General features: G+C 36.6%; 1 protein-coding gene across 1 annotated transcript in view; it reads right to left on the bottom strand.

Moving 5' to 3' along the window:
* Positions 1-20,852, bottom strand: part of SLC9A3 (solute carrier family 9 member A3) — a 62,479-nt gene that overhangs the window by 2,102 nt on the left and 39,525 nt on the right. Inside the window, exons 12-19 of the mRNA XM_087714413.1 lie at positions 20,001-20,090; positions 17,360-17,430; positions 15,810-15,939; positions 13,400-13,515; positions 12,400-12,529; positions 7,168-7,344; positions 3,430-3,478; positions 382-489 (exon numbers count right to left, since the gene is read on the bottom strand). Of these exons, the coding sequence (XP_087570539.1) occupies positions 382-489; positions 3,430-3,478; positions 7,168-7,344; positions 12,400-12,529; positions 13,400-13,515; positions 15,810-15,939; positions 17,360-17,430; positions 20,001-20,090 (871 nt within the window). The remainder of the gene's footprint in view (positions 1-381; positions 490-3,429; positions 3,479-7,167; positions 7,345-12,399; positions 12,530-13,399; positions 13,516-15,809; positions 15,940-17,359; positions 17,431-20,000; positions 20,091-20,852) is intronic.

Raw genomic sequence — 20,852 nt, 5'->3', positions numbered from 1 at the left:
AGCTGCTCTTTTAGTTTCTGGCATTCCTGCACGTGTGAAGACCAACTGGCCGGTGCGCCAAACCCAGAAGAAAAACAGGCAATGGTTCCACATGCCCAGAGAGATAGCTCTGTGTGTCACTTCCGGCATGCATGCCATAGGTTCGCCATCACGGCTCTAGAAAGTGTGAATAAAATACATTTTATTCTGTGATATGTATTTGTGCTGTTTTAACATGTTTTGAATAATGACAATTTCCTCACAGTGCTGACAAATAGTGCATGTATCTTCTGTTCCATGTTTCTGGAAAATAAATTTTTGTTTTTATATATCTATGTAAAAAAAGACAAGCCAACAACCACAATGCTACATAGTTACTATGGTATATATTAATTTCTTTACCATTTGTATCTGTGAAATTATCTTCATTGAAGTAATCCAGGAAGTTTACCACTCCATCTATCTGTGGATTGCCATAATCATTTTCCTCTGGTTCAGAAAACTCATTTTCTAGAATAAAATAATATTTTTTATATAACCGAGATACCGTATTTTTCAGAGCATAAGACACACCTTCCCTCAAAAAAGAGGGTGAAAATCTGGGTGCGTCTTATACACTGAATACAGCATTTTTGGCCTCCCAAAACTCCGCACCCTTCACCAAAATGGCCATGCATAGCCTTTAGAAGGCTTCCAGAGTGCTCCTGGGGGCTGGGGAGGGCAGAAATTAGAGGACAAATGGGCTGTTTTTTGTTCATTTTGGGGCCTCCAGCCCCCGGAACACTCTAAGCCTCCTAAAGTCTATGCATGCCCCCCCTTTTTAACAAAAAATGCCCTCTTTTAAAAAAAATGGACCATTTTTTGCTTGTTTCCCCCCCCCAGCCCCCAGGAGCACTCTATAAGCCTCCTAAAGGCTATTCATGCCCCTTTTTTTGGCATAAAACGGGCCCGAAAAATGGGCTGTTTTGGGGAGATCTGCAGAGTGCAAAAACTTTTTTTTTAAATGTGCCTCTTCAAAATCTTGGTGCGTCTTATAATCCGGTGTGTTTTATACTCCAAAAAATATGGTCATTAGCTTCTGAGACAGTTTGCTATTTGTAAAAGTAAATTGATATTTACCACATTTTTTGGGAGTATAAGATTCACCAAGATTTTGAAGAGGCATTTAAAAAAAAAAGTAGGTAGGTAGAGAGAGGGAGAGAGAGGGAGAGAGAGAAATATAGTAGAGAGAGAGTAGGTAGGTAGGTAGATAGAGGGAGAGAGAGAGAGAGAGAGAGAGAGAGAGAGAGAGAGAGAGAGAGAGAGAGAGAGAGAGAAATACAGTAGGTAGGTAGGGAGAGAGAGAGTAGGTAGGTAGGTAGAAGGGGAGGAAGAGAGAGAGAAATACAATAGGTAGGTGGGAAGAGAGAAATACAATAGGTAGGTAGGGAGAGAGAGAGTAGGTAGATAGGTAGGTAGATAGAGGGATATATAGTTAGATAAATAGATAGATAGATAGATAGATAGATAGATAGATAGATAGATAGATAGATAGATAGATAGATAGATAGATAGATAGATAGACAGACAGACAGACAGACAGAAATACAGACAGACAGACAGACAGACAGAAATACAGTAGGTAGGTAGGTAGGTAGGTAGGTAGGTAGGTAGGTAGGTAGGTAGAGAGAGTAGGTAGATAGGTAGGCCGGGAGATGTTTCCAGGTGCATTTATCCATGTGCTGGAGAAGGAAATCGCTGACAAACCTTAAGACTTTGTTTCTTCTGGCACAGCGCTTGATCAATGTAATTCTCATCAGTTAAAAGGCTTTCCGAAGGGGGGGGTAGTTTTTGCACTCTGCAAACCTCCCCAAAACGGCCCGTTTTTCACGAAAATGGGTCTGTTTTTTTCAAATAAAAATCATGAATAGCCTTGGGGGGACTTGCAGAGTGCTTCTGTTTTGAGGGGGACTATAAAAGAGCAAAAAAACCCAGCCCCTTTTTCACAAAAACAGGCCAGTTTTTGTCAAAAAAATTACATGCATAGCCTTATGGAGGCATATAGAGTGCTGCTGGGAGCTGGGGCGGGGGCAAAAATCACCCCATTTTTGCTCATTTCTGCCCTCCCCAGCCTCCAGGGTTTGTCTGAAAGCCTCCATAAGGGTATGCACAGCCAGTTTGGTGAAAGGGCAGGGCTTTGGGAGACAAAAAATGCTGGATTCGATGTATAAGATGTACCCAGATTTTCAGCCTCTTTTTTTTTTTTTGAGGAATAAAGGTGCGTCTTATACTCCGAAAAATACCGTAATTTTTTAAAAAAGCATTGAATGTAACATATATTCAAACGTACCAATTTCCCACAAAGTAAAACAATTTCAGCTCTGATTTCTGTACAAATAATACACATAATTACAATTTCTCAGTCTCTAAGTATGTTCATTGATTTCTGTTTTATTGTTAGGCTTTTATCATATTTTAGAACTTCTAAACTATTTGTATGCACAGCTCAGAGTAAAAATTTATGGATAAAATGAGCATGATTATCTCTGAATAGTTTAAATTAGTTTTTTCCCCCTGCATTCAGGTCAGTGTTCTGGTGATTGCCTAGACAAGCCCTGGAATCTTCTTGACAAGTTTTTTAGAAGAAGTTCGCCATTGCCTCCATCCTAGGGCTGAGAGAAAGGGATTGACTCAAAGCAAGACTAGAAGTTATGGTCTTTGGGTTTCTAGGTTGATGTTTTAACCACCACTCCTATGTTAAATTACAGATGCCTTATAAAATGAGCTTGTTTCCCAAGATAAACACTGAAGGTGCCTGAATGTTTTGACAACAGATTGAATAAGGTTGCAGAAATATCTCTTTTAGTCAATTTTCACTTTTTATAAGTAAAAATGTGTTCCAAAAAATGATACTGCTGGTGGATAAAAGTTTGGTTCTTATTTTAGTCTTCAGGTAGTGTATTCTAGAATTTTCAGTACAAATAGATTTGCCAGGCTTAGCTGGCAATACAATACAATACAATACAATACAATACAATACCATACCATACCATACCATACCATACCATACCATACCATACCATACCATACCATACCATACCATACCATACCATACATACATACATACATCTGTTTATTATTATTCATTAAAGTTATCAATGCATTTTTAAATTTAAATATTTTAAAAATCACCAAAGTTTGAAGCTGAAAGTCAAAACATGATCTTAGAAGATTTGATTACCATCCATTTCATAGACACTCAAACAAAAAAAGCTGATAAATACAATAAAAATTGGAAAACATTTATTCAATACAATGTTAGCTAGCAACAGAAATAGAAAATATTTATTTTCATATTTCTACTCTGCTGAAAGGCAGAGATTCTAGGCAATTAGTTATATCAATATTTACTCAATATTTATCTTTTAAAAAGGACATTTAACTTTTCATTATTTTAAAAAGTGCATTTACCTTTAACATATGCAGGCAGGTTTCCATCTGGTAGGACATTACTATTTTTCTGAAAAAAACAAGAAATGACCATACAAATACATATTCCATTTTGTACAGAATATATACATTTTAATATGTGCTATGTTTTTGCAGACCTAATGTAATACAGTGTTTATATTTTATTTTATAATTAAAAGTACTTCATTAATAAAAATATATTGCCTATTATATACACATTTTCAATTAATTTTAACTTTACATAAACCAATTTATAAAACTAAATTTCTGTGTAATGTTCTGAAAGAAAAATAGGATTTTACAAAGGTAGTTTATGCTCTCCCATAACATAGATTCAGGTGACTGATCTTAAAATAGTAGCATAACAGTAATAAACAAAGGAGACAAAGCCATCTTAGGGCCTGCAGACTTTCCCTTTGCCACTCTTCTATCCTACACTCTCAACGAATCTGATAATTTTGAGGAGGGGTATGTTTTCCAGCAAGCTAGAACCCCTCCCGAAAAGATGATTAATTGACACATTATGTATCTCTTTGGTATCATGTTTAGTAGCTGTTCTAGATTTCTACAGCCCCAACAAAAGTCAGTGTTGTGAAAGGAAAGAGAGAAGAACTATTGCCATTGTTGCTGGTATCTCAATGTTTCTTCCAAGTCAACTATCACTTTGACACCAGCTGTTAGATTAGAGATTCTGGAGGCCCTGGAAATCTCCTGCTATCTGTTCACTTCTATCTCCCCATTCAAATAAAATCAAGAAGAGGGAAAATTGCAAAATTCAGTACTGAATTAAATATTCAATATGCAAACATATCCAGGCTGTAAAAACTCAGTCATTGAATGGCAGTAAAAAAGATGCAGTGCAGATATGCCTAAGAGGGGCAGGTGAGTGGAATAGTCTTTCAGGAGAAGGAATGAAGACATGGTGCCAGCCACGGGACTGAGAAATATTTTTGATGACCGAAGTAAAAGCTTGCCCTTCTTCACCTTTTGGTATTGGATGACATCAAAGTCCATACCTCTAGGAGTTGTTTCTGGAGTGGCTCGGGACAACCTTCATATCTCCATGGTAATCATAGAGTTTATTTAAATAATTTCTAATGGCCATACACTGGACTTTGTTTTTACTTTGGAGTATTTGGCTAGTGATCCAGAGAACATTACATTCAGCCTGCAGTCACTCTTGGTTTAGATGGTGAGATTGAGTAGCTTCCTGGGACAAACTGTCTATTAATATGGTTTGCCAAAGGTGACTTATAAATCCAGATGGATTTTAACAGACACTTGGGAATTTCCCCAGCAATGTACAGGCAGTTCCTTGATTGACTAGTTGATCTATAGTATCAGGCAGAATGAGTCTTATTTAACATGATTAGTCTTGAACAGACTTCCTAAACTGGTACCAGAATTTACAGTAATTAAAGTACCAATAAAAAAGCCAAAAAGTGAACTTAATCAAGTGTGGGTAAGAAATAATATTTGAGACTATAAACTGTTTTTGTTTTTCATCTCTTATTGCAACAAGCAAGATACTGGCTAGCAATCTTTTTTACAGTTGCTTGATGGAAAGAACTAAATAGATTTCCTAACTGGCAGCTAATTTGCTCAGTATAGAATTCCATAAAATCCTAGCGTTGGAATGACCCTTAAAAACTGTGACAAAAGCATCCAGATCCATTTTACATGCATTACTATTAAGCCAGAATCTCCCAGTCTATATTTGTCCCTTTTTCTATCAGATGAAGAATCTTACATTTCTCCCTGTTAACAGATTAACAGAGTTGGAAGGGATTCTAGATATCTTCTAGTGCACAAGCAGGAGACCCTACACCATTCTAAACAAATGGTTGCCCAATTTCTTCTTAAAAACCTCCAATGATGGAGGTTTTTAACTTCTGATCACAAGCCATTCCATGGATTAATTGTTCTAATTGTTAGGAAATTTGTTTTTAGTTCCAAGTTGGCTCTCTCTCCTTAATTAGTTCTATATATCGCTTCTTATCCTACCATTTGGTACTTTTCGTAAATATTTCCTCCTCTTTCTGATCAAATATTGAACACTGCTAGTATTCACCCCTGGCCTTCTTTTCACTAAACTCAACATATCCAATGCCTGCCACGGTTCTTCAGCCCCATAATAATCTTTGTTGTTCTTCTCTGTATTGTTCTAGAATTTCCTTTTTATATAGTGGCAAAATATATGCAATATTCCAAGGGTTATCTTACCCAGGCATTACAAAGTAGTTCTAGCACTTCATGTGATCTTGATTCTATCCTTCTGTTAATACAGCCTATGATTACATTGGCTTTTTGAGTGGCCACAGCAAACTGCTGACTCATATTTTAAATGATCCAAGGCATCCCAAAATTCCTTCATTATCTTTTCTCGTTTTACTTTAAAGTTATTTGGATAAGCTGAACTAGTCATTTTCTGAACACATTCTTCTCAATTCTTGTGAAGTGCAGCCTATCACTTGCCACAAGCTCTTTGTGTAGGTAATGCAGACTTCAGTCTAGGACTCTAAAATTATCTTGGTGGTACCATCTCTTAAGCCATTGGTTTATTTTTAAAATTCTTTGTTTCCTCATTGGTTGTTGACCTTTTATTGAAAGTACAGATGAAAATACCACCTATGGTCCTAACTCCTTAATTTTCTTGCTGAGCTGATCAGTCTGTTGATATTGTTTTTAGGTTTATTGTCATGTCATTTGTTCACACAAGAAAGAGATGAAAAGAATAGTAATCTGTGAGCTAATTTCAGTAAGGCTCTCAATCATATCTTTGATTTTTGCTCCAGGTAGACAACATAGCTCCCTAGATTGATTGTCTCATCTATAGATTGTTGTTTCCATTGCCCTGAAAAGTGAATTTCCTATCACCAACACTTGCTTTTTTTCCTAGCAAAGTCTGGGCTACTTTTCTTCCTGTCACAAGAACAAAAGTTGATATCCCTTCTCCAGGTGTCTTCATGCCTTCTTCCTGAAGGAGGATATGAAATCGATTGCTCAACTCCAGGGACTGCACTGGACTGGGTTGCATTAGATAGCAGGGACAATGTTCTTGGTTATTGTATTCTTCTATAAGTGACATGTTGCTGTCTCTAAAGGTTCATTCGTTCTCATAGTTGTTTGTTCCTTATTGTGTGCAGTTTGGATATAATTTTCTTCCTTTGGTTGAAGGTTCTTATTTTGTAGGTTGAGCCTCATGGGACTAGAGTTGCTTCTCGACCTTTTTTCAAGTAATTCATAGTTTACATTTGGTACATGTGTAGTTTAATGAACAAGAGAAGATGAACACAAGTAGACTACGATATCATAAATGTTTCCAACTAATTCAAAAAGTATGGTAAACAAATAGGAGGAGTAGATAAGAGGAACCAAGGCAAGTATAACATAATAGAAATTACTGAAACATCTGGTGAATGGGACCTTGTATCAGAGGGACAGGCAACAAGAGATGAGGTAGTATAGTGCTGTATATTTGAAATAAACCTGCTTCTAGCAAGCTCCACTGGCCTCATGGTAACAATGAATCTGGATTTAAAGATTGACAGGAATCCATTACAGACTGCCAAACCAATTAGATGATGAAGATTAAAACAGATAAGTCTCAAAAATATGGTGATGGTAAAAGCAGGATATACAATAAGCATGCTAAACAAATAAATAAAGTTGATGCCATGGGTCGTTTTCTCTTTGTTTTTAGTTTTTGCTTAGGTGATCTCAAATGTTTGGTCTTACCCTTTTTTGGCTACGGTCTTTCTTGTGAATTTTGTTTATTTTCTTATGGTGATTCAAACCTAGTTTTGTGCTCTTGAAAGATTCTAGTCTTTTCCTCATAGTTCTGTGAAAAATTTCTTTATTTTGCTTCTCATCTTCATTCAGAGGTATTTTGTGACGGCTGTACAGAAATTTTTGCTATAAGAGAAAAAGAAGATATATTCAATAAATATATCTAGCTACATAACTTTATTTTATATTGTCCATGGGATAACTCGCTGCAATTTAATCAATTTAATTATTTAAAATAAATAAAAATTAATTTAATTTTTGTCATTCAAATTTCATTCTGTCCCTCTTTCTGTATCCTTTCTTTAATGATTTTATTCTACCATTTCTTTGATATTAGTGTAACTCTTGTCCCACAGTGAGTTGGCCATGATGATTTGTCCTGCGGACAATTGTCTGTGGCGAGTTGGCCATGGCAAATTGCCACAGAGCAGTGGTGAGCCATGGTGTTGCAATGGAGCCAGGAGACCAGACCAGAGCCACTTCTTAAACGTTTAGTAGCCCATCACTGCCTTTGACATAGGACACCTTCAGATAAATGTCTCTAATAATTTTAAATTATCAGATAGGTTTTGGAACAAACAAAAAAAACCTGGTCCAAGCTTATAGAGCTTTAAACATCACTCCCAACATTTTAGACTGTGCATGGCAAGCAACTAGTAGCTATCAAATCATCTCTACATTCCATAACACTTAGCAGCCTTGCTGCTGTATTTTGTACCAACAATAACTTTGGACAATTTTCAATAATAGCCCTATATATAATGCACTGCAATCCTGAAGACAAGATATGAAAAACCACGTATATATATCATTAGATGTACAGTATGACAAAAAATATTTCCTATGGCTAGAGGATATAGAATTGGTGGAGGGATACCAATTCTTTCCTGCATGCTTGGTATATAAAATATTATTCTCCAGGCTAATTTAAGTAATTTTAATCAATAAGACCTCTTATTGATACTTGTTTTTTATTTATTATTTTAATTATTATTTTAATTTTAATTTTTTAATTTTTGTTAAAATACATTGACATGCATTTATCCCAAGGATATTTAAACTCAGTTACTGAAGATTTACCCATTACTTCCACTGGAAGTTAGTTCCAACCTTCCACTACTCTTTCTGTGAAATACTTCCTAACATTCCTTTTGAAGTTCCCTCCTGTCAAGTTGAGTTTATGCCCGTGTTTGGTTTGGTTTGGTATGGTTTGGTTTATTGGATTTATATGCCACCCTTCTCCCAAGGATTCAGGGCGGCGTACAACATTAAAAAAACACATATTACAAAAGTAAAAAAAAATTACATAGAATATCCCAAAAACAAATCCAATTAAGATCCACAATAACATTTTTTTAAAAAAATTGATTAAAATTAACAATAATCAATAATTTATTTTGTTTTGTTCAAGCCAGGCCAGTGTTTTGTTCAGGCCAATGTTCTTGAACTTTTGTTTAATATTGAAAATACTGCCTTAAAGGTTTCAATCATTCCCCCTTTCCATTCTGTCCTCCAAGCTGTATATATTCAGTTTTCCAATTTCTCCTGATATGTTTTGTCCCTCAGTCCTTGCACTATCTTTGTTGCCTGTCTCTGTACTCACTCAACGTTATCAATATCTTTTTTTAAGTGAGGTCTCCAGAACTGGATACAGTATGCCAAATGGGGTCTAACTAAAGCTCTATATAGCAGGATTAGGAGCTCCTTTTTCCTGCTGGAGATCTCTTTAGTGATGCATCCCAGAATGCCTGGTGGCATCACTTACTTATTTTGCAATAATCTGTTATGAGCATACCTAAATCCTTTTTTCTATTATTCTGTCTTAAACTGTATCCTCAATACTGTACTCTCCAGAGGTGGGTACAGTATTGGGGATACAGTTTACAAGTGGTGTATCCCAAGGCTTAATCCTAATCCCTGTATGCATGATGTTACATTTAGAAACATTAAAAGGCAGTATCCACATTTTTCACCAATTTTCCAGCAATGCTAAATTCCTTTCCATGTTATGAATACTTCCAGTAATGTTAATTCTATTACACATCTTTGTGTCATCAGCAAAAAGACAAATCTTACCTAGCAATTCTTCTATTGTATCATTTACAAACACATTGAACACAACAGGAATTAGGATTAAGCCTTGGGATACACCACTTGTGACAGGTCTCTGTTCAAACAGTATCCCATTAACATCACATACTGCTCTTCTCTGCACTCTTTCTAGGAACTCAGCATATTTTTTGTAGTGTGATGACCAGAATTGGGTGTTGTATTCCAGGTCTGTATTGATTTGTTTGGCAGCTGCACCATACTGCTGGTCATACTTAAGTTGTGATCCCTCTCACAGTTACTATGTTAAGCTAGGTACTGCCTATCCTACACCTATGTGTTGGATTTCAATCTTACCCAGTGGTAGGTTCCTAACTGGTTTACTACCGGTTCACTCATGCTTGCATGTTGTAAAGGTGTATTTCTGTAAAGGTGTAGCAATTTCTTACATACAATGCAACTCCCTTTCTCTTTTGTTGGGTCTGTTTCAACAATTTATATCATTTTAGCACTACATTCCAATAATGGGTTCCTTCCTACCAAGATTAAGTAATGGCAACTAGGCACATTGGGCTACAAGCATATTCCACAATTTTCAGTCCAAAGCTACAGTCTTTGCATCCTTCCATTTAAACTGATGTTTTTCAGATCTTCCTGAAATGATTGGCACCAGATTTTCTTTGGCCTTCCTCTTTTACTCAGGCTATCTAGAACAGCTGAACTTTATATGGGCTTGATCAGTCACTTTAATTATGGCAGATATGTACTGATTACTATTTAATATCAGTTTGAATATGATTGGTTAATTCTGAACACAGCCACCTCCCGATTTATAAGAAGATATGCACACTTATGCAACCATGTTATGTAAATTTTTCATTTTTATTTTTCCCTTTGTTTTTTAACTGAATTATACAGCTTATAAGCTAAAGCTAAAGGTCCACCTTGCACATATATGCTAGCCTTTCCCGACTCTAGGGATGGTGCTCATCTCCGTCTCAAAACCGAAGAGCACTGTTTGAAGATGTCTCTGTGGTCATGTGGCCGGCATGACCAAGATGGTTCCTATTTTTCTACTTGCATTTTTACATGCTTTTGAACTGCTAGGTTGGCAGAAGCTGAGACAAGTAACGGGAGCTCACTCTGTTACACAGTGCTAGGGATTCGAACCACCAAACTGCCAACCTTTCTGATCAGCAAGCTCAGCATCTTAGCCACTGAACCACCACGTATATATAGCTTATATGTTATATTAAAGGTGGAAAAATTCTGAAGTGGTTTATCTTGGTCTGATTTATTTATATCTCAAAAATCTGGATTTTTAACAGGGCTGTATAGAGTTTTTATATCATTGTAGCTGTGCATAATTCCTTAATATTACTTTCAGGCTCTTTGTTGTATTAATTGTCAGAACATGAATAATCACTGGACTTGATTATTTTGGAAAGTCTCTCTGTCACATCATTAATCTTTGTACCTGAGAGACAATATACTTCTCCTGATAGATTGTCTGGTCTACAAATTATTAATTCTGATCCTCTGAGAAGTGAGTAATCACAAAAATGCCTTTTCCCCCCTTTTGGGAAATCTGAACTACTTTTCTTCCTATCATTGGAATATTTGAAGTCCCTTCTCCTGTTATCTGCATGTTTTCTTCCAGTAGAGGATGTGAAATTAATTGCTCAACTCTAGTGGAGCTAGATTGGATCGGATTAGATAGCAGGGACACTCTTATCAATGTTTTTGTCCTCTGAATGACATGTTGCTATTGGTTTATATCAGTGGTGGGTTTCAAAATTTTTTAGAACCTCTTCTGTAGGTATGGTCTGCTTTGTGGGAGTGGCTTGCCAGCCATGTGACCAGGTGGGAGTGGCTTGCTGGCCATGTGACTGAGTGGGCATGGCCAATTTGTAAAATGTGGTGAAACTCGCTTAACAATGCTCTTACTTAGCAACCAAAATGTTGGCTCAGAAACTCTGGCATTTGAAGCACACAAGTCTTAAAGCTGTCAAGTTACAATACCCTTGCACCCCTAACCTTTAGAAAAAAAATCCCAGGGGTGTTCAAACTTGATAGCTTTAAGACTTGTGGACTTCAACTCCCAGAATTCCTCCTCCAGTCATGTTGGCTTTGGAACTCTGGCACTGAAGTGTGCAAGTCTGAAAGCTGTCAAGTTACAAGACCCTTGCACCCCTAATCCTTTAAAAAAACTGGGGTGTTCAAACTTGACAGCTTTAAGACTTGTGGACTTCGACTCCCAGAATTCCTCCTCTTGCTCTTCATCTTGATGATGTGTAGATGGGTGGGAGAAGGGAGCTGGAACCGATTCTAAACGGCACTGTAGATTTGTGGAACCTCTTCTATAGAAGAGGTTAGAACTGGCAGGAACCCACCCCTAGTTTATATCTGTGAATTCCAATTTTTCCTGGTAGTTGTTTGTTCCTTACTGTGAGTAGTTTGGACACAAACTTCTGTCTTTATTAGGGGTTCCTCATTTTCTTGATTAAATCTCGGGATGGCTAGATTTGCCTCTAGACTCTTTACTTTTTTTCTTCCAGTAATCCAATTAGTTTACATTTGATGCAGGTATAATTTGGGTTCTCTATGTCAGGGATCCCCAACCCCAGTCTGTGACCCAGTACTGGGCCAGGCCTATTGGGAACTGCTCCACACGTGGCACACAAGTGCACAAAGCTGTATTTACACAAATACCATGCCAGTGCACAAAACCATCCCCTCTCCCACCCCTGCCACCTAGTCCACAGAATTGGAAAGGTTGAGGACCACTATGGGCATAAATAAATAAAAGTTGGGGTCTCATTTATTCTATAGGCATGAATAAATATATGGCACATAGTTTAGAAATCCCCATGGCAGTTGTCTGTTTTTTCAGGACTATGTTATTCTTCTTACCAATGCTCTTAATAGTTCTAAGGCAGGGTCTTTCCCCCCCACCTTCTCCTTCCCTACCCCTTTTTAGCAATCTTTTTCCTTTCTCCATTTTTTTCAATACTGGGTCCCTGCATTTTTTTAAAAAATAAAAAAAATCCTCATCCAAAATGTGGGATTTAAGTGTCCTTGAAAATACTGATAAAGTGAAGAACTGAAATGTCTTCAACTGTAGTTTCTTACCTCCTGTCTGGGCTTATACAGATACAGTTGTAAAGTATGATGGGTAAACATATCTTCTGAATCTCGAATGCTTTTCCTTCTCTGTTCTAATGCTTGCATATCAAGGCAGACAGAACTGGCAGTTTCTCTCCTAAGGTAAAACAAACATTTAACAATTGTTTTGCTACACAGGATTTAACAAATAAAACAAGTCCACAATCTTAAAACAAACATTTTTAGAAACTAAAAATAAACTCAACATCCTGATTTTTTTTAAAAAAAAACCTATAAGAAAGTAGCTTTATAACAGAAAACCAGGATGCTGAAAAAAACAAGAAGTCACTTGATTTATTTTCTTTGAAATTCTAGATTTTAGTATATAGGAAAGATTTTGATTTTTTAATATTATGGAAAGTTCAAACCAAAGTAATGGAAACGTATCTTGTAATCAAGAACAAATTTTAAGTAAACTCCACAAAGAACAGTAAAGAAATTAGGCATAGGACTGCAGTAAGTATCTCCTGTAATCACCTAGTGAAAATGAACTTTCAGATTTTAGAAATATTATTTAGTTTAAATCCATAGGAAAATATGAGATACTGTTTGAGAGCAACAATCCCAGTAAGGAAGAGGGATCAAACAGGTAATTAGCATGGATTTGCTACAAAAAACCCCAAGGGGGCAAGATCCTTGAATGCCTTTGAGCCTTATTTACTCAGATGAATCTGCCAATCTGGGAAATTGGAACAGAACAATAATGTAGTTAGTGTAATTCTGGTCATTCATACCCGACAGAAACAAACATAATAGTACAATCCAGGTTGGGTGACAATAGTGTGTCTAATTGGCATCATCTTGCAAAATTGAGCACATTGAAATAAGTGATTTTTAAAAATTAGTTAAATCTCTCCTATTAAAACCAAATGATCTTAAAGAGGTTAAGTGCAGTGTATGTTCCTTCCTCTGACTTGATATTAAAATGTACTTATAAAACCAGGGCTTAAATATTTACTCCACCTACAGCAGTTGGGTGACAGAAGTCTCTCTCTTCATTTGGTTGATAATGCTGAAGTCCACATTGGCAGTGTGTTCAATACTTGGAGAGCGAATGAAAGACAATGAACCTCTTTGCTCTCCCTGTTCAATAAAAAAAAACATGTGTATGTTTGTGTGTACAATTTGGGTTGCAATTGAAGAAAACATAAAAAGGATTTAAATTCCTTTTAATTCATTTTCACTCCTCAGCACTAGCACCTAAGCAGTTGACGTAATGGGAATTTTTTTAGCCTTGATGATGTGAATACATGTTACTCTACAATAGCTTGCCAACACATCATCAATCTGTCCCAGATTTGGGACTTCCAGAGACACAATGGCAAACTGAAGATGACCGTAGCAAAAAGAGGAACTAGTGAATAGATTGGCTCCTAGAAACTCCTTTCCTTTCCTGATCCATATGTTTGCTCCATATAGAATCTCCCTGTGAATAAATTGTAAAACAGTGGTCTTCAGCAGCTTTGAGAGTGATAGGAGCTGGGAAGAAAATCAACTTGTCCAAGCTGCAGTTTGGCACCTTCAAAGTGACACTGACTTCATCTGCTTTCTCTTTAACTACTTGTTATTGGCTTTCTAAATTTTAAGAATCTATTAAAAGCCAAGTTTCATTATGGTGTGAGAAATTCCTTTTACCCTGAATGAAAGTATTTATGTGTAGATTTAAGGATTAAAATATCTTTGGAAAACAGAAACGTATAGTCTAGAACAGTGGTTCCCAACCTTTTTCAGTCCACCACCCCTTGGTGCTACAAACTGATCCTCAGTGCCCCCCACCCAGTGGTGGAATTCAATTTTTTTTACTACCGGTTCTGTGGGCATGGCTTGATGGGTGTGGCTGGGGGATCATATGACTGGGCAGTTTGCACGATGGAAGGAAGATAATAACAGTAAAATTCAAAACTGTAACAATTAATTGCACATTTATTCAAAATCCAATTTAAAAACCTTTTTAGTTAATGTTAATTCAACAAAATTATTGAACAGATCCAGTGATAACAGGTTTTCAAAGTCTGATAATCATTTATCAAGAACCTTAGTAACTAGTAATTTAGTAAACTCAGTAAAATTCAGTAACTACTTCACTGTTCAGTAAATTCTTAATGTGATGGCTGGGCTTGATGAAATGATACCAGTTTCCCAATGTCTGGTTTTAAGTCACTTAGTAGGAGTCTTAAATCACCATGTTCAGTAATCTGGAGTCGATTTCTTTGCTTGGAGAGGAGTTGGATGACCACATTGAAGCCACGCTCCACCAAATATGATGTTGGAAATGCAACAAGGAGCTTCTTAACCACTCTCCATAGTGGGACAAGTAACAGGAGCTCACTTCATTACATGGCGCTAGGGATTTGAATCGCCGAACTGCCGACCTTTCGATCAACAAGCTCAGCATCTTGATTTAGTAAATGTTCAAAATTACAACAGCACTGAAAAAAGTGACTTATGACTGTTTTTCACACTTAAAACTATTGTACCATCCCTGGGGTCATGTGATCAAAATTGAGATGCTTGTCAACTGGCTCATTTTACGAAGGTTTCGAGGGTCATGTGATCCCCTTTTTTTACTTCTGATAAGTGAAGACAATGGGGAAGCTAGATTCGCTTAACAACCATGTGACTCACTTAACAATTGCAGAGATTCACTGTAACTGGCACAAAAGATTGTAAAATTCACTTAACAAATGTTTCACTCAACAACAAAAATTTTGGCCTCGGTTGTGACCGTAAGTGCTGGCTGCCTCGCAGTGAGCCTGGGGAAGAGGAGGGCATCAGATGGGTTTCAGAAATACATCCCTAGCATTTTTCTTCAGTCCCCGGGGAGTGTGTGTGTGTGTGGGGGCACACCTGGCATTCCTCCAGGTGCCCAGAACCAGCTTTTCCCTGTGGAATGCCAGGGAGACACAGGAGATCATAGAAAAAATTCATAGACAAAATAAGTGGAATGAAAATGCTAGAAGAAAAAATATATATGGAGAGGCAGAGTTTTAAAAGTCAAAGGGCAACTATTTCATTGAAACCTTGCCCTTTTTATCTACATACATTTCACGTTTAAAAGGGATAGAGCTTCAATGAATACCATCTTGACCTTCTGCATCAGTGGTGGGTTTCAATTTATTTTACTATCGATTTGCTTGTGTGTGCACTTGCAAACGCGCACAAAGCTTCTGTACATGCGCATGTACATGTCCGGGCTGGTGGATGGAGTCTCCTGCTGGTGCCATTACCAGTTCGCTTGATCTGGGGCGAACCAGCAGAAATCCACCTCCATTCTGCATGTAAATAACTTTAGCTAAGAGATTCACATCCAGTATCAATTTAGCTTCAAAGGATGGGGAGGAAAAAAGGAAGTAGCATTTTTGTAATTATAAATTTACCTCAGCCACATAACTAATAGCATCCCTCATGTTGAGCTCACGGAAAACTTTAAGAATATGATCTCTAGTTTTCTGGGCAGATCTTCTCATAAGTATTTTGCTGAGGATCTGTCTGTCAAAATTTGTCCATCTAAGGATACAAAGATATAACATGCAATAGTCATATATTAAAAGGATATTTTGAATATTTTATTTGCATTACTTGTATCTCATGCTAGTAACATCCCAGTCAATATATTTATTAACTTTAAAACAGGGATAGAACATTAAAAGAAACTTTTAAAAATAATAATTAGTTAAGAGCATAATATTCATAAGTCTTTCTATATTGATAATGATTTGTAAATTGTAATTGCTAAGTGGTAAAGAATTATTTTCATGCCAAGGATCTTGTGTTAGCAGTAAGAATTAATTTGACACAATATTGGTGAACTTCTTGCTCTAGTTATTGCTTAGCTAACCTGGCTTATTGGACTGCTGGCCCTATTTGCTGTTTGGTTAACCTAGCTGTCTTACAGGACTACTTGCAGACATACGCTTCTGAAGGTACATGTGAGAGCTTTGTTCCCGGACTTGTGGTGAATGTGGAAACATTTGGGGGCACAGTTGGAGCAATAAAGGTCTCATAATAAAGGTCTAATAAAGTTAGATCTTTTCTCTGGTTGTGTTTCTTTTGTGACATGCCCTGAATCATCACACCTGCTTAATTTTTCAAGATGAAGTAAGTTCAACTACAAATAGCTCTCAACGCACGACTATTCATTCAGTGAGCAAAATTACAAACAATGCTGAAAAAATGGAGTAAAAATTCATCTCCAAAGTTATGGCCATTGCAATGCCACTGGAGTCACATGATTAAGATTTGGGTATTTAGCAGGCTGAGGTGGTGCTGCAACTCCACCCACCCACTTATTTCTCTCCAATTGATACCCTTTTCAGCACCCTACATAGAAACACTTGTTTGATAGCCGTATCAGGGTTAGGACTGAAATAGAAGCTGCGGGTAAAACAGTCTCAATCAACCAGCTGCCACAACTCTCAGATCTCCATTTCAGCTCTAGAACTACTGCTGCCATTCAGATATGTGGCCTCAAGCTCCACAACATGGGCAGTCATGCCAGCATCATTGCACAAAGCTCAGTTGTCCCTGTCATTCTATATGGCACAGGTTATGCTGTACCCTGCTGATGTTTGCCACCTCATGCTATTCTCCAAACCAAATATCCCTTTCCTTCTCTAAGTTATATGTCATATTCTCACAATCCTTTTGGTCTTCCCCAGATATCATAAAAATGGAGTCCTGCTATTCTCCAAATTATATCTTACAGATCACATTACCTACAGACAAAATTTCATTGGTCCCAACTGTGGCTATATAGGGATTACATGTAACTCTCTTAACTGAGACTAAAAATAGTAAAAATAGTTGTTTTCCAGTATATTTCATTCTGAATAATTTTAAACATTAGGCATCCATACTTCATATCATATCTTACTATTTAGTAAATCTTTTGTATTCATTTCTTTTATTCCCTTCCAAATCAACTTACTTGTCTCTCAAATAATTGTGTCCTATTTGACCAGATATATCTTCAACAGCTGAAAGAATGTGATCAAATGCCTGCAAAATAATATATATATATATATAATTTCAATGTATAATAAAAGAAAATAATGTAAAACACTTTAAGTGCAGATAGAGCCATGAAGAAATCAATTACCTTCAGATTAATTGGAATATTTTGCTTCAATATCTCACTATCTAGACCAAATTTTCAGTTTTAACAGAACTATTTACCAAGCTATTGAGTTGTGGTGACACAGCAGTTTTGAAGGCTAACTGCCCATAGCCAGGAGTTTGACCCATCCTTCTGAAGTCAGTAAAATGAAAACCTACATTGTTGGGGGCATTATGCTGACATTGTAAACTCCACAACAGTGCTATGAATCAGTTTGGAGTAGAATATGTCTAAGTGCTATTGCTATTGCTATTGCTACTCTTCAGATCATTATATGATTCAATGTGGAAAATCCAGGCACTATTATGGTCAATAGTTTTGTGGGAAAGAAGATTGTTTCACCTGTTACGGTGTATCCAATATAAATACTATTATGATGCATCTTAGATGCAGTGCTATCAATAGAGGTAAACACCAAGTTACCATTTATTTATAGAAGAACTTTCTCAGTTTATTCTGAACTTATTTTATTCTATCACTTTGGAAATGTAACTAGCTGAATACGGAATTTTAATGTAACTGTTATTAATTAATGGAATTTGTAAAATACCAGAACAGGAGTTTGTTTTCTTTCAGGTTCAAGCCTTAATTCATCCAAAATAAAGTTATTATTTTTCCTTTTGTAAACATTTTATAATCATATTATAGTCAATATCTGGAGAAGAATAAGATGTAGTAGACCACTATAAATACCTTCGCCAATGGATCTCAACTGATGGTGATACAATAAAGGAAATTGAATGGCATGTTAAATTGATTGGCAGACATTCAGCAAGCTAAGTATAATTCCCCCCCCCCATGCCTAAAGAGAAAAGTTCTTGATCAGTGTGTGCTACCTGTTCTAACATATGCCAACAAAACATGAACACTAACCTCACAATTGCTACAAAAGCTACGAGTGGCACAAACAGCTATGGAAAGGTATATCACTAGACAAGATAGAAAGACCTGCACATAGATTGTGGAACAAATGAAGGTATAAGATATCATCAAGAGAGTAAAAGAAATGAAATGGAAATGGGTTGGTCACATAACAAAAAGAACTGATGGCAGATGAACTAAGGCAGTCATAGAATGGATTCCACTTGGTAAAAACCATCCACAAAAAGTCCTAAAACAAAATGGATCAACAACATCAGCAAATATTGCAGGCCTAATTGGCAAAAATAAACCTCAAGTGAGCCAGTAATGTGCTGTATCACCAAAGGGATATTATCAAGGTAATGTAAAGTGTTAGTACCCCTTTATACTGCTTTGGTAAGATCATACTTGGAATATCGAGCTCAGTTTTGGTCCCCATGATACAAAGAAGATGTTGAGACTCTAAAAATATCAACAAAGATGATTATGGGGCTGGAAGCTAAACCTATGATAGCTGGGTATATCTAGTTTAACAAAGAGTAGGACTAGGGGCAATATTATAACAGTCTCCAGTGTTTGAGAGGCTGTCACAGAAAAGAAGAGGCCAACCTATTCTCTAAAACATTTGAGGGCCAGACAAAAAGTAATAGATTCAAACATATCAAGGGGTGATCTAACCTAAAACAAAGCAGACTTTTTTGATAATGAGAACAATTAATCAGTGGAACAACTTGCCTCTAGAGATTCTGGTGCTCTATCATTGGAGATTTTAAAGAAGAAATTGTACATCCATTTGTCTAGAATGGAATAAGGTTTCTTGCCTGAGCAGGAGATTGAAGTAGAAGACTTCAAGGTCTCTTCTAACTCTTGACTTTCACATGTTGTGACCATATGATGGTCTAAGAAAAAACTTTGCAACTTAGTCTGCATTTACAGCAGAAGGTAGAGAAATACTCTTTTGGCAATAAATTTCACCTGCTGCTCTAGCTGGCACCACAAGTCTAATACGTTCCTCACATCACAAACCTGCTATTTTAGGATAAGTGTATCCACATCCAGAGCTAATGTTGGAATTGAGTTGATTATTTACCAAAAAATGATAAATTTATCTAGCAGGAATTTAATTTCAAGTTATCTTGACCCATCTAGGCTCTCACAGTTTCCAAGCTTAATTATCCAATCCAAAATGTTTTTTTAAATTATACATTAAAAAAGATAAAGGTTTCCCTTATCTAGTCATGTTTGACTCTAGGGAGTAGTGCTCATCTCCATTTCTTAGCCAAGGGAGCCAGCATTGTCCAAAGACATTTTGGTGATCATATGGGACTTTTCTTTCTGCAGGTACAGCATGTATATTTACTATTATCTCCCATAGTATTATTTTCCTTGCAAAGGAACTACAATCATAGGAATTTCGCTACATTTTAAACATGAATATGAAATTGGAAGGTACAGTTTATTTTTTTATTAAATGATTATTCCATCTCCCCTATAGTGACTATCACAATGGTAGTACATTATTATTTAAATGTAGCTTGCAGCAAATTCTAGCTCCTTAAACAATATTTCTTTGTAACATAAATTAGCTTACCCTGCTATGGAGCTTTTCATTCAGTTTTGGTTCTCTGTGTTCACTTTTTTTCACCTTCAACCATTTCACTAAAGGCTTGATTGTTAAACCCTTTGAAGGAAAATGAACAAATTACCTTAGTTTTAATTAAAAGAAACATTATGCATTTAAAGAATGAAAAAAGGAATGAAATGTGCATGTCACTAAATAAAGGTGTCCTTTTTGTAGACTTCAGCTAGGAATTTAATACCATCATTCCAGAAATTCTTCTCTCTAAACCAACTCAGCTAGTTGTGCCTGACCACACTCGTAGGGGGATTATAAGATTTCTAATAGATAGAAAGCACCAGGTGAAGCTAGGTAAAATCACATAGAATACCCATTCAATTAGCAACAGGGCTATGTGACCTTTCCATTATTCTTTTTTCTCTATACCAATGACTGCATCTCAAAGGATCCCTCTCTTAATGTAAAGCTTGCAGATGATACAGCAGTCATTGATCTCATTCAAGATGGTGATGCGTCTGTATACAGATGGGAATTTGAACAACTGGCCTGTCATGCAATTGGAACAATCTGGAGCTGAACACACTTAAAACTGTAGAGATGACCCTGGATTTTAGGAAGAGCCCTCCTATTCTACCATCTCTTACAAAATTAGACAACACAGTATCAACAGTAGAGACCTTCAAATTTCTGAGTTCTATAATCTCCCAGGACTTGAAATGGACACCTACATTAGAACCATCATTTAAAAAGCACAACAAAGATTCCCTGCATTAGCTCAGAAAGTTCAAATTGCCCAAGGAGCTACTGATACAGTTCTACAGAGGAATTATTAAATCTGTCATTTGTATCTCAATAACTGTCTGG

This window comes from Thamnophis sirtalis, unplaced genomic scaffold (genome assembly GCF_051295495.1).
Source record: "Thamnophis sirtalis isolate CommonGarterSnake01/CBP01778 unplaced genomic scaffold, rThaSir2_p1.2 scaffold_4, whole genome shotgun sequence".
In the NCBI taxonomy this organism is placed as follows: Eukaryota; Metazoa; Chordata; class Lepidosauria; order Squamata; family Natricidae; genus Thamnophis; species Thamnophis sirtalis.
Note: the sequence above shows the minus strand (reverse complement) of the source record. Positions and strands in the feature narration are given on the sequence as shown.